At 52.1% G+C, this 16,591-nt stretch overlaps 5 protein-coding genes across 5 annotated transcripts; 3 read left to right on the top strand and 2 right to left on the bottom strand.

Annotated features, from left to right (window-relative positions):
* Positions 1-3,517: 3,517 nt before the first annotated feature.
* M436DRAFT_83002 (Thioesterase/thiol ester dehydrase-isomerase) lies at positions 3,518-3,967 on the bottom strand (the record flags this gene model as incomplete). The annotated part of the gene is made up of 1 exon (XM_013570966.1): positions 3,518-3,967. One exon carries the CDS (start codon positions 3,965-3,967, stop codon positions 3,518-3,520), a length of 450 nt encoding a protein of 149 aa, XP_013426420.1.
* Positions 3,968-4,493: 526 nt separating this feature from the next.
* On the top strand, positions 4,494-7,538 carry M436DRAFT_48994 (uncharacterized protein; the record flags this gene model as incomplete). The annotated part of the gene is made up of 3 exons (XM_013570644.1): positions 4,494-5,091; positions 5,145-7,335; positions 7,388-7,538. Coding segments are annotated over 3 exons (2,940 nt in total), but the record flags the coding sequence as incomplete, so codon positions are not given.
* Positions 7,539-7,543: 5 nt separating this feature from the next.
* On the bottom strand, positions 7,544-8,385 carry M436DRAFT_83000 (uncharacterized protein; the record flags this gene model as incomplete). The annotated part of the gene is made up of 2 exons (XM_013570965.1): positions 7,544-8,174; positions 8,228-8,385. 2 exons carry the CDS (start codon positions 8,383-8,385, stop codon positions 7,544-7,546), a joined length of 789 nt encoding a protein of 262 aa, XP_013426419.1.
* A 279-nt stretch (positions 8,386-8,664) lies between these two features.
* On the top strand, positions 8,665-12,212 carry M436DRAFT_73816 (uncharacterized protein; the record flags this gene model as incomplete). Its single annotated transcript, XM_013570964.1, has 5 exons — positions 8,665-10,079; positions 10,180-10,669; positions 11,787-11,879; positions 11,932-12,116; positions 12,173-12,212. The coding sequence occupies 5 exons, from the start codon at positions 8,665-8,667 to the stop codon at positions 12,210-12,212; spliced, it is 2,223 nt and encodes a 740-aa protein (XP_013426418.1).
* Positions 12,213-12,899: 687 nt separating this feature from the next.
* On the top strand, positions 12,900-14,264 carry M436DRAFT_49919 (uncharacterized protein; the record flags this gene model as incomplete). Its single annotated transcript, XM_013570834.1, has 3 exons — positions 12,900-13,200; positions 13,255-14,051; positions 14,112-14,264. The coding sequence occupies 3 exons, from the start codon at positions 12,900-12,902 to the stop codon at positions 14,262-14,264; spliced, it is 1,251 nt and encodes a 416-aa protein (XP_013426288.1).
* Between the last annotated feature and the right edge of the window lie 2,327 nt (positions 14,265-16,591).

Below are 16,591 nucleotides of genomic sequence, written 5' to 3'. Positions count from 1 at the left end.
AGTATTAGAACAGGCCGGAGCTCTTCTGCAAAGAGGTTGGGGTCTATCCGAGGAGGAAGGCGCCCGTTAGCGCAAGGCCGGAGCAGCGTGCACGATTCGGTGAGACTGCGAAGGTACAGGGGTCTCCAGCGGCTAGGCCGTTTAAACTTGTCATTCGCGAGCGGGGATCCTACTTGGCGTGCTCGCCGACGGCTGGGTAAAATGCTGTTTATCCCCTGGCCTAACTAGGCGGCGGGAAACAAAGGAGGAGGCACAGCCGTCAGCAGCACGTGTGTTGGGGAGCACGACGACGACGACGACGTAGCTCATGGTCTAATTCTGGCCGCCTCCTCCGATACCTCTCCTTGCCTTTGCGTGACCTGAGATCACGGAGCCAGGAGCGAGAAGACACCTGAGCACACATAGACACGCACACGCACGCTCGAGAAGCTTTGTGGATGAGGCTCGCCATGCCTGTCCCGTGTCGGTATTGCAACAAAGTACCTAGTACGTACTGGACGGCCAAAGCAGGTCAGCAGAACGCGCCGGGATGGAGATGCGGCGGAGCTGTGCAGCAAACAGCGGCCCGACGCGATGTGCAGACGGACGCTGGTTGGCTGTTGGCGGCTTGAGTAGGCTGTTTCTTAACATCGTTGAGGTGGGTGGGGAAAAGGCGTGATGTGGCGTTCCGAAACTCGCATCGTCCGGAATGCACGCCACTGCCATCGAGGACCCACAGTCACGAAGCAAAGTCGCGCTGGGATCGTGGATGGTGGATCATGATGGACGATGATCATGGCAACAAGAAAAGCCCACGAGTAAAGCGCAGAAGGGTAGGGCCCGTTTGCCGCGGCACGCAAGCTTTCCTCCATCCTCGACCTCACTCGCTGCTTTGCCAGTTGCTGCGGAACTGGGTAGATTTGCGCCTCCCCGAAAGGGTTAGGACGCTTGTTGTCTGTCCCAGCGAGAAGGTCGATGTTATTTTCTAGACCTCGACATGGATTGTTTGGTGGCGGGACGAAGAGAATAGTGACTTCTCTTGCTGCCGAACGGCTGCGCGCGCTCATGGCCGAGCGAGTGAATTATTCTGGTCAATTCTGGTCATACTTAATCTATTGTTTCCAAATTCGCATATAGCGCATTACTCGCGCGATGGATCGCCGACTCGATTTTACGATCTCATCGTCTCTTGGTGTAATTGTCTCTGTCCTCGACGATGGATTGCAGGTCGAGGAGGAGGTCGGAGCAGTTGTGGTTGTGTGAAACGCACCGAACTGGTCGAGATTGTTGAAACGGGCATGGCCAGACACAGGTAGCGCCTCTACTTGCACCACAGACGCCAATCGCTGAGAGATAAGCGCCTCCACTGGTACAAGCATGACGGCTCCCATGTCAGAAGATGGCGCACTTGGGCCAACAACACTCTGCCAGCGATTGGCATCTTTTATCGCCGACAAAAGCAAGTGAATGCGTGAAGTCACTTGTCAAGCTACGTACACGACAGCACGCACATCTGGGAGCTTGGTCGCTGTCAAATCAAGCTCACAGCACTTTTCTGGCTGCGACGTCCAACCTGTTCATCATGCAGAGCGAGTCATATGCAAAAACAGAGATGGAGAAATATGTGGAGTCCAGCATGTCGAGCCGATACGGATCCATGTTCCCAGCCCAGACGCTACACTTGGTGACTCCCTTTCCGCCTCCATGAATCCACGATGACGCTCCCGCAGGGAGCATGTCAATCCGCCCTGTATCAAAACGTTGGTCCGCCAGCTTGACCCGAGAACTTGGTCGTTCTCATCTCTGGTCCTCGACCCGGTCATTGTGTGATACCGCACGGAGCCCACCAGATGTAACAACGGCACTAACAGCGGCGCTAGGCATCGGGTGCGCCGCCTGAGTTGCGCCATCTTGGTAGCGTCTGAGACTGGTTCGACTCTTCCTGCTCCGCCTGCATGACGCGAGTGTGCGAACGATCTCCGCCTGAGTGCAGTTCACTGCAAAGGCCACGAGAAACTTTGTCTGTCGAGCACTTGCGATCATCTGAAACTGCCAGCTCGCAATGCCGCCATCGACGGACAAAAGCTTGTTATTCACATTCCTCGCCAATAGATGAACACGTCTGTCTCTACGCGAATCCACACAGCCATCGAGAAGCGGACGATGGGCCTAGCAGCAAGAACAATCGCAGTCTAAAGGAGATGGTAAGCTGATTGGTTCAACACACGGCTCCAATAAACAGCTGCCACATCATCAATCAGGCTTATCCTCCACTCTCAAGCCCTTAGCTTCAAGCCACCGTGCTAGAAAACAGAGCAGCTTGTCCCTTGCAGAGCCAACCGTTTTCTCAGGCCGCAGCCTTCGTACGGACCTCTCTGCCCCGAGACGTCTCTATGTCTTTACACAACCGTGCCACGACACCGTCGTCTGACGACCATGGACGGGTTTGATTGAGCAGGAGGATTTTCAAAACCCCTGTCTCTGGGTATATTAATGCTCCAAAAGAGGAGTAATGATGAGCGTGCGATGCCGGATCAGCGAGATGGCTGCCCTTCACCGCCATTACTCATGAACAAGCTCCCGGAAAGCCGATCACCAAGACGGCAGGGAGTGGTTCGCAAACCCAAGAGCGTCAGGGCAAGTCATTGGTGAGCCGCTCGGTTACCGGAGGTCTTGCAGAGCAGGTCACTCTTGTTTCTGATGGCTTTTTGCTGAGGGTTGTTACAGTTGGTTTACACCTTGCCGTGTCTCAGTTGTTTGCAAGCGACGGTGGATCTTATCTCGAGTTGACATCTGTAAGTGATCTTAGCGGACCATTGTTTCGACACTTCTCTGCGTGAGCGTTCCTATCCATGAAACAAACCATGAACGACCGGATTGACATGCAGCAGCGGAACCTACTGCGCCTAACCCCACAGACGCAGCATGACAGACATGCATACGATGAGTTTAAAAGGTAGATGAGATGTTCGATCCTTCAGAAACAAGTGCGCGGTGCATTCGATGCAGAAACTAGATTGCGCTTTCCGTGTAGGGATGGGATCTTTTTTTTCGGTGGGAACATGACAAGCCAGCCGCTGCACGGACAAGGCCGAAGAGAATTTCGATAGTTGGTGGGTTCATGATGGCCGTCCGTAGAGAAAGTGACCATTGGCAGCCCCTGAGAGGGGCTCTGCCGTACCCTACGCCCGTACTGTTGCGCTTGAAGTACCAGCGAGAAGTCAATGAAACGATAGTGGCAGTATGGCCAGGCCTTGCATGGACTTCGATGCAAGGCCTTCAGTCTGCAGGAGAACAACACATGGGCAGTGCCGCAGTGGCATGATCCGGAAGATTATGGCAGGCCTTGTATATGCAAGAAGTATATGTGGATGATATCTAGGTGTATGTGGTCTCTTAAAAATTGCGCACTGGTCAGATCGTGAGATCCCAATGGCTTCTAAAGCACGAAAGACGTTGATCTTCGCATTCCGAGTGAGTCCGGGCCATTAAAGAGCAAATGTATGGCAGACGCAAAGAAGAAAGCGTGTCGTGTTCATCAGACTCTGACAAACTTGGTATGGGTGCCAGTAATGACAGTAGCACCACGCTGACCGTCCTGGACTTTGTAGATGTTGACCTTTGTGAAAGCCAAGGAACCACCAACCTTGTCAGCGATACCCTCGATCTCAACCTCATCGCCTTCCTTTGCAGAGGACTGGTAGGTGACATGAATGTCGACGCTCACACCAGTCTTCTCGCGCAGGTCGTACGAAGCGATAGCCATGCCGCCCATCCAGTCTACAATGGTGGCCGAGACTGAACCATGAATGCCTCCCTTGGAGTTCAGATGACTCTTTGTCAAGGGCAGGCGACAGACTACATGTCCCTTGGTAGCCGAAACGACACGCACCGGAGTCAGTAGGAAGGCATAGATGGGGCTGCCAGGGAGATTGTTGGTAATGAGCTTCTCAATATGAGCATGCTCAGCCGACTTTTCCGACGCCATGTTGCAGAGGGCTGCAGAGATCAGAGGTTGTGATGGAGATGAAGATGCAGGAGGACGGAGAAGGAAAAAAGCAGACAGAGGAAAAGGAAGCAGCGTCGGGTGAATCTTGTTGTAGAGTGCCGATAGGGCTGAATACGTCAGAGTTGAGCTGGCGCAAACCTTGGGACGGCCTTCGCGACGAGGGGCAGGATGCAGGCACGTCGTTGCATGCAGGGCATCTCTCTGTACGGAGAAGCTCGCGTTCAACAGCTATCCTCAGTTGCATAGAGACACGTTGGCCTTCGTTGATCCTTCCCTCGCTTGTGTATTCGCTCTATACCCTATCGCAGCAGTAGTTCGCCAAGACGTAAGACGATAGATCGGATAGCTTCGAGCTGTAGACACGTTGGCGCGTATCGCTTCCTTGATCAATCGTGTGCGAGCACAACTTGCATATCCTCCGACAGCTCCTTCACCCTCTCGCTTCCCGTCGCAAACCTCGGTCTGGTCGAAAGATACCTCTACTGCCCGTCGGGCTGAGGGCAGCAACATGTCCACCCCTGACAACCAGTCGTACCTGGCTGCTGGAATCAACAGACTATCTCCCTGGGGCCCTCGTAGTCCCGTCACCAAGCCGCAAGACACTTCTGAGCAGTCCTCTAGTGACATTGGCCTCAAGCAACAGCGAGGAGGGGACCACAAAGTCAGTCATAGGCACCGACTCAGCTTGAAACGCTACCCTCGGGACTGCCCACCTCTACGTGTTCAGTGGTTCTTTGCTGTCGATGTACCCAAGCGCAAACCACTCTACTCGGACAAGCCCCTAGGCAAGGTCGAGGGTGTCGAAGCACCCAAGGTCGTTCCCAAGAAATACGCTCCTTTCTCCCGAAAGGACTCTCGTGCTATAGAAAAGGCGTTCCATAGACTCTCCAGAGAGGATGACGCCGTTGAAAGAAGGGAGCTGGAGAACTCGGAAGATATTACAGATATCAAACATCCTGGACTCGAGTCGCACCACAAATCAGCAAAAGTCCCTGTCAATGAAGACTACCTGTTCGATGTGGACGTTATGAACAGGGAGCTAGCTCCCGCTTATTGGTTGGGACCCGTATATGAAGTCCGACGTGGAACTTGGTTTTATCAAGGTCAGTCCATGAATCCTCGATGATCAAGTCATGATACTGACAATGTCTAACAGAGGGTGCTGTCCAAAAGCCCTGCGATGAGAACTTGGCTGCTCAGCTGGAGGAACAATATCTTAGGGCTACCCCCTGGACATGGAAGAAACAGGAACCCACTCCTCCAAGATCAGCTTCCCAATCTCGCTCTACCGCTTCGTCTCCACTGGCTCCCAAGGGCTCACTTCCGAATCTTCGCGAGCAAAATGCCAAAGAGGCCGAGGACGCGCAATCTACTCACCCTGTACAAACATATCGCCTGTTCGGACCGCATTCAAATTCCGTCGTGACGTATCAAGATACTACCACTGCATGGATACTCACAGATGATTTTATCAGCAGAATGAGCAGTGGTGTGTACAGACGCTTTGCTGGAGGTGCTCATTATGCCGGCATCAAGGTCACTCGTGGCTATGTCAGCCAGAAGAAGGCCGAAGAGAAGGAACCAAAGGCAGACTCGGACTCTAAATCTGCCACTGTAGATATCTCTTCAGAAGAACCTGGGAGAAACCTAGCACTCGTGCCCGCAGACGGTGGTAAAGCGGACAGTCTTCATGCAGAGATTGCGAGTCCGGAGTCCGAAAAACACCGCCAGACCTTGGAGCAGCAAATGTCCTCGCTTGTTAGTGCTGGTCGTGAGGACCCTCAAAAGCAGGAGGAAGAGGTTCGAAAGCGCGATGAGAAGGAGATCCAAGACGACTACCGCGACAGAGAGGGAGAGCAACAAGATCGAGAGATTGAGCATCTCCTACTCGTAACTCACGGCATCGGCCAGCGTCTCGGTCTAAGAATGGAGTCGGTAAACTTCGTTGGAGACGTGAACACTCTTCGCAAGACTCTCAAGGCTGTCTATCATGAAAGTGCTGATCTACAGGCGTTGAACTCGGAGGTCAACGCTCTGCCTAAGAATTGTCGGATCCAGGTACTGCCTATTAACTGGAGACACAAGTTGGATTTCCCAAACCGTGCTCTGAAACACAACCGAAAGGAACACGATCTTGCACACGGTGGTTTTGGCGAAGAGGAGGACTATCCCAATCTTGACAACATCTCTGTTGAAGGCGTGCCAGCTGTGAGAAACCTCATCACTGATTTGGCTTTGGACATCCTATTATACCAGAGCCCGGCATACAAAGATGCCATTGCGACCATTGTGCTTGAGGAGTGCAACCGTATCTACAAACTATTCTGCCAACGCAACCCTTTATTCAAGGGCAAGGTCAGCTTGGTCGGTCACTCACTGGGATCAGCCATTATGTTCGATATCTTGTGTCTACAGGAGAGGAACGAGATTCACCAAAAACAGTCCGGCAAAGCTGCACGCAACCCGATGAAGCTGGACTTTGACGTCGAAGACTTCTACGCTCTTGGGTCGCCGATTGGTCTGTTCCAGATGCTGAAGGGTCGCACGATCTCGGCTAGAGAAACCGGGCAAGGCAATCACAAATCAGCGGATTCAGCTTCCAACATATTCCTTGGTTCAACAACGAAGAGCTCTGATAACTTGTCCGGAATGGGCACCCAGAATTCTGACCTGCCTATCTCCTCACCGAAGTGCCGACAGGTCTTCAACATCTTCCATCCTACTGATCCTATCAGCTATCGCATTGAGCCTTTGATCTCGCCTGCAATGTCATCTCTCAAGCCACAACCGCTACCATACACTAAACGAGGCATCTTCAGTACTGCGACTGGCCAAGGTCTTACTGGTATCGGCGCACGTGTCGGACAGAGCGTTTCTGGACTTTGGTCAAGCTTCAGCTCTGGTATCGCAAGCAGTCTACTCAACCGCAGTCTTGGCTTCACAGCTGAGGATGCAGGCAAACTTGGAGGATCAGCAGGCACCAGCCAGTCTCGCACTCCATTGTCTCTGGGTGCCGGAACCAACCTGGCTGGAGGTATCGTCCCTACTGCGCCAGCCTCAAACTCTAAGATAGACAAAGTCGACGGTGACCCGACAGACAAACTGGTCAGCGAGGCGCAGAGAGCGGATGAAGCTGGTGAACGCCCTCCAACTCTTATCGATGCTGAACTGGAAACTTTGTACGCGGGATTCCAGAACACACGAAAGAGCGCACAGAGTGAAGTAGATCATGACATGGCCGAAAGCGAGAGAGTAGAAGCAGAGGAACGTGGTCGTAAGCTGAAGAAGGAGGAGGCCAAGGTTCGAGCCTTGAACTCCAACGGAAGAGTTGACTACAGCATCCAAGAGTGAGTGAGAATGTTATTCTCAGTACCAAGCAAAAGCTAATCCAAGATCTAGGGGTGCATTCGACATTTCCCTCATCGCAGCCGTGGCTTCGCATCTTTCCTATTGGGCAGATGAGGATGTGAATCATTTCATGATATCGCAGCTTCTGTCCCGGCAGAGAACGGTGCGCAAGTCAGGCAGCAATCAGAACATGAAGGGGTAATGCTTTCAAACCGTCAAGCGACCACTTCCGGGCCAGCCATGCCACACGCCACCGAGTTCGACAGCCAATTGTTCCGCGCTTCTTCCCTGACCATCCTTGAGACTTCTGATGTCGACCTTGCCTGTTTGATCCTCTCTCATGATGCCCAACGAGGCTGCTTGTTGGTATACCAAAGCGGGGAACTCCATCTCAGGCAGTTGAGACGCAAGCAATAGCAACAGCCAAGCGACCTCACGGCTGTTTCCAGCGACGGCTGCGTGAAGACCAGACTGCATATCGCCAATGGGATCTTGGTAACGCAGTATCTCGTCCATTGACTTCTTGGGTGTGGCAGGCTCATCATCCATCTCGTCGTCGTCCGAGTCAGGTTCATTACAGCTCTTTAACAAATCCACCACGGCAGATACGTCGCCTTCGCGGCAGAGTTCGAGGAATGCGCGGCTGATCCTGTCCTCGGGGTACGCGTGCAGGTAGGCTTCCTCGGTCAGGATGGGCAGGATATCGAGGTTCTCTTGTACACCGCCCTCGTTGGTCAATGTGCACAGAAGCTGCTGGCCTCCGTTGGGACCGGGAGTAAGCAGTGACTGGTGGCATGAAGGGCATTCGGTGATTTGGTATTCGTCGATCAAACATTGCCTGTATTTTGTTTAGATAAGTTATAGACTTGTACACAGAGAAGTTGCCCATACCAGTGAAAGTGGCATCCGCAGTTAAGAGCTACATCGTCCGGGACGGTCTGAGTGGTTTGAGCTGCTGCGCTGGATGAGCCAGCACCCATGGACACATCTTCGTCGTCCGAGTAGTCGACCACAAGAGTCAGGGGGTTCTGGCACTTTGCACAAGACATGATGAGAGACAGCAAGTTGTTGTATTGAGACAGAAGATTTCTAGACAGCTCAGACAAAATCTCACAGATGATGGTTGCTTCCCCAGATTCTGTCTGAAAAAAGGGAAGGCCCTGACGACATTGGACAGGCAACAGCAAGCTCGGGCCACAGATAAACACGGCCTTCTTCGTTCCTTCCTTGTTTCCTTCTGCACAGCTTGCGCGAACGACTTGGTGCACGATCGACTCTCGGGACATTCTAGAAGGCGAACGTCAACAACCCATTCACACTCTACAGCCATGGCCGACGACGAATACGCGTACCTGCAGCCGGACTTTGATCCCAGCTCTCTCACAGTGCCCCGCTTGCGCTCCATCCTGGTTGCCCACAATGTCGCCTACCCTTCATCTGCAAAGAAGTCAGATCTGATTGCCATCTTCAACGCAAACGTTGCGCCCCAGGCCAGAAAGATACTCAACGTTCAGTCCCGCACTGTGCGCTCTGCAAGAGGCATCGTCGACGTGCCCTCCAGCCAGTCCAGCACCAACGACGACGAAGACACGGCTGACGACAACATCACTGTTACTGCAACTCCAGCAAGGCGAACTACTAGGCGTGCCGTCATGCAACCAGCTGCCGAAGAGAATGTTGCTCCCACGCCTCGTTCCACCAGGAGGTCTTTTGCTCCGACGAGCGCTCGACGTGCTTCCAGCAAGCACGCTACCGTTGAGCCTGAGCCTACTCCAAGACGTGTTGCCAGGTCATCTTTCCCTAGCGAACCTCCACAACCAGTCTATCGCGACCAGGGCGCAGACTCGCCATTCTCGAAGGACAACCCCTTTCAAAGTGGAAGCTCACCACCATCTGCATACCGCCATCGTAGTAAGAGCGGAGACCGCAGAAGAACTACTATTGGTCCCTCAGCCGACAGGGAAAGAAGAAAGAGCAGAGATGCCAGACGCAGAACAGATGGTTTCTACCGTCAAGAGGAGGACCTGACCGCAGTAGCGAGAACGCCCGTCGTCCGTGTGAAGGTTGAGCCGGAGTATGAGGAGGAATATGATCAGATGGTTGCTGGTGAGGAGTTCACACCAGAAGAACAAAATGAACTCGTCAAGGCTCAAGAAGCAAACCCGAGCTCTGCCCTCAGCCGTGTTCCTCGCAAGAAGACACCGAGATCTGGAGCAGCCAAGACGGCTCTTTCGACCATCTTGTTCACCATGTTCGTTGCAGTCGCTGGTGTCTGGCGACAGGAGAAGATCAAGGTCGGCTTCTGTGGCATCGGTCAGCCATCTGAAACGTTTGCTGGTGCTGAGATTCCTGAGTGGGCTTCGTTCTTGCAGCCAGAGTGCGAGCCATGCCCCATGCACGCCGAATGCCGGGAGAACCTCCAGATTGTCTGTGACGATGGCTTTGTTCCTGTCTCGCACCCTCTCTCGCTCGGTGGTCTGGTCCCTATACCGCCTACCTGCGAGCCGGACAGCGAGAAGCTTCGCAAGATCGGAGCACTGACGAGCCATGCTGTCGAGACTGTCTTGCGCGAGGCTAACGCTCATTACGAGTGTGGTGAGACCAAGACTCCCTATGTCACCGAGCCAGAGCTCAAGGCAACCATTGCTGCAAAGGGCAAGAACATGAAGGATATCCTCGATTTGCTTGACCAAGCAATCGGAGATGTGCCCAAACGTGATGAGGTCAAGACCAAAGTCGATCCGTAAGTTCAATCTCTTTTTAACACTCGATCTTTTGTTTGAGTTATGCATCATCAGGCTTACGTGAAGAGTCCACTAACAGAACCGCTTCCGGTACCACAGACAAACCTCTGTCCGCTCCTTCCGCAGCACGTCTCTCGCAGCCGTCAGCTTCCAATGCGCCCTCAAACGATCAGTTCGCCTCACGATTAGACAGCATCTTCGAGAACTTGTAGGCATTCTTGCTTTGGCATTCACGGCTGTATATGGACAGCGCACCATCTCGAAACGTCGCTCTACCTCGACGCAGGCCAAACAGTTGGCAGGTGTGGCTCTTGACAAGCTCGCCACGCAGGCAAGTCTGCATGCTCAAGATCCCGTCGGTTATCCTGAACCATTAATCAGCATGGTTGCTCTACGTGACGATGTGCTTCGTGATGAGTTCCGCGCACAAGAGCGCAACAGAATCTGGACAGCTGTGCAGAAACTAGTCGAGGGTAATGCGAACGTCAGGACTATGGTGCGAGAGGGCCGCACAGGAGACGTTAGCAGGATGTGGGAGTGGATTGGTGCAGTCTACCGTATCGAAGGAGGTTCGGCACACCAAACTCCAGTGGGCAAAATCACAACACCTGGAAGACTGGATGATAGCATGGCATCTGGAAGTGGGTTGGAGATTGAGAAGCGTAAATGGGAGGAATCCAGACCTTACTATTGATTTGATACGAGTACAGATAGTTAGATGGTCGTTGTTGGCAACGACGGCAGATGCCAAAGAAAGCTTCGTTCCCATCCAGACATTGAAGTCAACTTCGGATGTGCCCTCCACCATCTCAGATGAATTTACCACTTTACAAAATTGACCATATGTGAGCGACGGCATGTTCTATACGGTCGTAGTGAAGTCCTCACTCGCAAGTGCTAAATTCTGTGTCACTCCCACTCCGCTCTCACGACAGCATGCAGGCGGCGCCGAGGCCATGAAAATGCATAGTTGTTTCTAGACGATAGCAAATGTCCACAGAGAGGCAACGGAGTCATGACTCTCGATGGATACATCTTATTTGCCAAAGAGACTGTGCCTTTCCAGAGGCTCTGCGTGACATGACTTTGCACATGAGGAGGTCAACATGAATGGAAAGCAAAGTGAGAGATGTCAATGCTTGGCAGAGCTCGGCTAAGTCGCGGCACGCACCTTCCTTGTTGAATTTTTGCTCCACGAAGCGCCGCTGATTTGGCCCGCGAAAACGACTCTCCTTCCACCACCCAGCGACTCACACAAATACCGCCAAAATGGTAAGCAGCCATGTTATCCCGTGCGCCGTGTCTCTGGAAGCAATACTGGATCTCTTTTCGACTTGACCGAGGCCATATGTCGCCGTCCGACCACTCGCCCGATCGAATGCGCGCTCCGCCGCCCACGAGCTCTGAACCGTCGACAACAACTACTCTGATTCAACGCCGACGGTATCTTCCCCGAACGACGCAGTCGAATGCCGTGCATCGCAAACATGCTGGATGAAAGAATCTACAAGACGAATCGAATACCCGGCAGATGCGGCACTCGACACTCTCGACTTCCCCGTCACACGATTCGAAGTAATCCCTACCTACTCGAAGCGAGACCGAACACGGCCAAATGAACACGACAATTGCAAAGAAACAGACACGGCGCACAAACACAACAAAAGCTCACCTTGAACATAAGCTGATCAAGGCGCGCCTTCCAGGTCAACGTTCCCAAGACTCGCCGCACTTACTGCAAGGGCAAGGACTGCAAGAAGCACACCCAGCACAAGGTCACCCAGTACAAGGCTGGCAAGGTACGGATACAGCGCTTGCTACAGAATAACGACAGGGACTTATACTTTGCAGGCCTCTCTCTTCGCCCAGGGTAAGAGACGTTACGACCGTAAGCAGTCCGGTTACGGTGGTCAGACCAAGCCTGTCTTCCACAAGAAGGCCAAGACCACCAAGAAGGTTGTCCTGAGACTGGAGTGCACAGCATGCAAGACCAAGGCACAGCTTGCCCTCAAGCGTTGCAAGCACTTCGAGCTGGGGTATGTTCCGCCATTGCTCTTTGCGCTTCTCTCACATACTGACTCTTCTCTTCTAGTGGTGACAAGAAGACCAAGGGTGCCGCCCTTGTCTTCTAAGCGCGTCGCGTTTTGTGCATTCTGGCAAACGTTGCTTGGGCCTGGTGGCTTTCTCTTCTATACAAATGAGAAATATCATCATCGTTGTCGTCAACACGGAGTAAGCGAATATCAAATGGGCTTGGGACGAGTCAACGCATTTTTCGACTTAGGGTTGTCCTTTCTACTCCTTTGTCCGCGCGCCACAGCGAAAAGAACCTGAGCGACCGGGCGAGGCGAACGAAAAGAAAAAAGATACAAAATCATGCCTCCAGCTATCACATAGCCTTCGTGCCCAATCTTCGATGTCTTCATGAACCCATCTCTTCTCGATTCCGATGCTCCACTTTCGTTTCTATTTTGTAACTGTCAAGTTCTGGAGTATCTAATGGGCTTGCGAGACGGAAGCTCAGAAACGTCCACATGTCTCGACGCAAAGATGATGATGGTGATGTGCTTTCCCCGCACTTCCGACCTGCCGCCTTCGCATCAACATAACCTCATCCCCTCCCGCCGCGGCATCATCTTTCGCAAGGGGAGTGCCTGAGATCGCCGAGAAACCCAAGAACGTCCATGACGTGCTACTGTTCAATCTAAACCTACACGTCATGTCATGGCAGGCCCCAGGCACGCAGAGGTACAAGTAGCTTAGCATAACTCGAGGTAGGTCAATTATCTTTCTCAGCTTCATAGTTGATACTTGCCATAATGTTATCGACACTTTTTGCAGCAGCTTCATTGCTGCCTTTGCTTGCTTCGAGTCAACAGCTCATCGAGGATCCTGGAAAGTACGGACCTGCTTTGGAGGTCGTGCATTTGTACTACGACGAGTGGCCCACGGGTATTGCTGTGTCCTCGTCCGGCCGCAAGTTTTCGAATTACCCTGGTGCTCTCGATGGCAACAACACCAACAACGGGTCTAATGGCAAATATACTGTTGCTGAATTGACTTCGAATAACACAGAAGCTGCTTATCCTAATGCCGAGTGGAACAATCCTCCTGGAGGAGGTGAGTGGCATTGCCGCAAGAAATGTTGTGCAATCAGCTGATGCATTGTTAAAGCTATCAATTACACCACTACACCGCCTACAGGCGCCAACTACGCCAACCACTTCATCGGTGTGCAGAGCGTTGTCGTCGACTCACTCGACCGCCTGTGGGTGCTCGACACAGGCCGCGTCCAAGATCCCAACGGCACCATCGTCGAAGCCACCGTGGGAGGCCCAAAACTAGTTGGCATAAACCTCACCAACAACACCGTCTTCCAGACCATCATTTTCCCTGCCAACGTCGCGCCCGGAGACTCCTACCTCAACGACGTTCGCTTCGATCTACGTCCCAACGTCACTTCCAGCGGCAAAGGCATCGCCTACATCACCGACTCCTCCATCGAAGGTCGCACCGGTCTCGTCATCGTCGACCTCGGCACCGGCGAATCCTGGCGTCACTTGCAGGGCTCCACATACGTAGCTCCCGCCCAACAGTTCCTCGCTTACGTCTGGGGACGTCCCATTTATGCCTTTATGCCCGGCCAACCACTGAGTTTCCAAGGTTTTGGCGCTGACGGAATCGCGTTGTCTGCTGATGGTGAGGATTTGTTCTTTGGGGGTGTGGGGAAGAGGTATCTTTACTCTGTTCCTACTGCTAGACTCAGAGATAACGGACCCTTCTCGGAAGCGCTTGCTCAGGCGGCGGTGGTGAGTAGAGGGCAGAAGGGTGTTTCTGATGGCTATGAGACCGATACTAATGGGTATATCTACCATGGCAATGCTGAGCAAAACGCCATCAGTTTCTTCAATCCGGCTAATGGGACTGATGCGCTGTTTGTGAGGGATCCGAGACTCAATTGGGTTGATACGGTGAGTTGCCGATCCTTCGATTTCTGAGATGAGCGTGGAATGCTGACTTGCTGGTGGTAGATGAGTACTGGTACTGATGGATATCTTTACTTTACGAACAACCAGTTGGCCTTCGGTCCGCTGGTGTGGCCTGGTACGGATAACAGACAGCGTCCTTTTGCGCTTTTCAGGGTCAAGTTGCCTGGCAACGGAACGAAGCCGCTGTTGTGTTGAGCTCAAGAGACACTGTTTTGACAGTATGACGGCTAAGAATGGGGTGCATGGGGATAGACTGTCCTAGCTCTTATAGTAATAAGTAATGGGTTTCATTCACCTATCCGGATGCAAATATTCAGAGATACGAGTGTAGCTATGGAACCATTTTGAAGCATCTCTCTCCGTGGATGTTGTTTTGTTGTTGGAAAGTATTATGCATTTTTAGCTAACGTCTATCAATGTGTGCTTTTTAAGATACTACATATCTTTTACCACAGGTGATGATCGTACCTCTCTTACAACAACAAATGATGAATTTATACACCTACCCAAATGCAAGATATCTTGATTCACACATATATAGCCGTAGGAAACACCTCAAGATGACTTCTCTCCATGAGCGTTACTCGACATTTGGAGAACGATCTCCAGGTCAATAGCGTACAACAAGGACGGTCTATAGCACACAGAAACACTGAATTTCGTCCACAATGGAAAGCTAGTGAACATGAGCCCTTTTACTCGAAATCAACGATTTCCACAAGTCATGTGAATGCGAAGCAACCTTCCGAAAGGAAGATCAGCCACGAGATTATTGCAAGCTACGCTATATCTTTGGACGTGACTCAGCTTGGGATCCCATCATGCATTCATGTAGCTAGATTGTGATAGGCTTTTCGTGTATGAGGAAGACCGGTCTTGTTTTTTTTTCGAGTGTGTATGAATTGTGTCGAGTTCGAGTACGCATTTCTGGTTGAGATGGCTGGAGATTGAGAGATGTTGTCTTTATTCCTCTGCCTGTATGATGTATAGTTGAGGAAGAGTGATAAATCATACTTACTGTGCTTCTATCACTTTCCTCCTGCATGTGTGGTAATTGTGCCGCAAAGTTGTTGCAGTATATCGGCTCGGGGACGGTCATGAAATATAGCTTCCAGATGCTGATCTCGACGGTAAGATACTCGGATGGGTATGGATAAGATTCTGTAACAGATCGAGAGATCCATGCAATAGAGTGTTATGCGTACCATAAGACAGACAATTTGTAGCTTGCCGTCAGTCTCGCACGCCGAGTATTTGAGTTCGATCTGACTACCATGCCATCAGCATGCCAGTGGATCAAAACATCGTTACTTTTGCGGATCTACCCAAGATCTATTGCAATGTGGTAGCTTCAGGATGCTTTTGTTCGTAGAAACGACCTGATGCCGAGAAACATAAGTCACTCTTCAAGCCGCAGCACCATCACCATGCCGAGACTCGACGAGCACTTGACTGCATGCGGCCATTGCCAACAAACGGAAGCAGGACTGGAAGAGCGTGGATCTCGTCCGCAAACTGGCTTGAGTCGACGCTTCAACTTCGCGCTTCTTCATCGTTGACATCCACCATCGCAACACGTCGTCGGTACGTGACTCTGACAACTTGCCCCGACGGTATGCCTTCTCATCTACATCTGAAGACTGACCGAAACACGTACAAACACGTGCAATCAGCAGTGATGTGTAGAGATTGGTATAAGAAGATCCTCTGCTGCGTGCCGATTTACCTCTTCTCCTCAGCTACACTCCGCCACCACATCTTCGTTTCGACATCGTCGTACCTGCCTCTTCAAGCTTACACACAGCTCGTAGCTTCTCGTGCTACGTGGCTGACGCACGGCATCGTCAGTCACCGCTGAAGGTCAGTATGAGAAGATCTTCTGCCATGTACCAACTTACTCCTTCTCCTTCTCGGCTGCACCGCATCGTCACATCTTTCTTCCACCATTCATCGTACTTGCCTCTTCATCCGTCAACACAGATCGTGCCTTCATACGTAGTTTGACTGACACATGCGTCCAGTCGTCACTGTCGTAGGGGAAGGTACGGCTCTTGATCTTACTTGTCCAGTTGCACACTAACCTTTCCTCTTCGACCACACAGCTTCTCTCGAACATACGACTTACCACTTCACCTTTAGCTTGTCTCAACCTCTGTGTTCTTGTGGTTGGAGAATGGTTGTTCGTCGTCTAGTTACCTCGGGCGGTCAGTGCATACCGTGCCGAGAGACGAGTCGTCTTCCCACGCACGACAAGACTCGTTTCTCCAATACCTTTGCGTTGTGATCGACCAACACTCGCCGCCCACCATCCGCCTCTGACACATTGTGTTGCCGTCAACGTTGATTTGCGTTGACATGCGATGACTTGCAACGCGTGCTGCGGGCTTGCCCGCCGTCAACGTTGACCCTTCGGGATGATTCTCAGACACGTGCCTACTGGCCGCTTCACGTGTGGAGGTACGTTTAGTTTCTCTTCTTTTGTCTTCTTCCCATTCCCTCCTCGTACCTATCACTCCTGATCA

Source organism: Aureobasidium namibiae (assembly GCF_000721765.1).
Source record: "Aureobasidium namibiae CBS 147.97 unplaced genomic scaffold scaffold_11, whole genome shotgun sequence".
NCBI classification, from domain to species: domain Eukaryota; kingdom Fungi; phylum Ascomycota; class Dothideomycetes; order Dothideales; family Saccotheciaceae; genus Aureobasidium; species Aureobasidium namibiae.
Note: the sequence above shows the minus strand (reverse complement) of the source record. Positions and strands in the feature narration are given on the sequence as shown.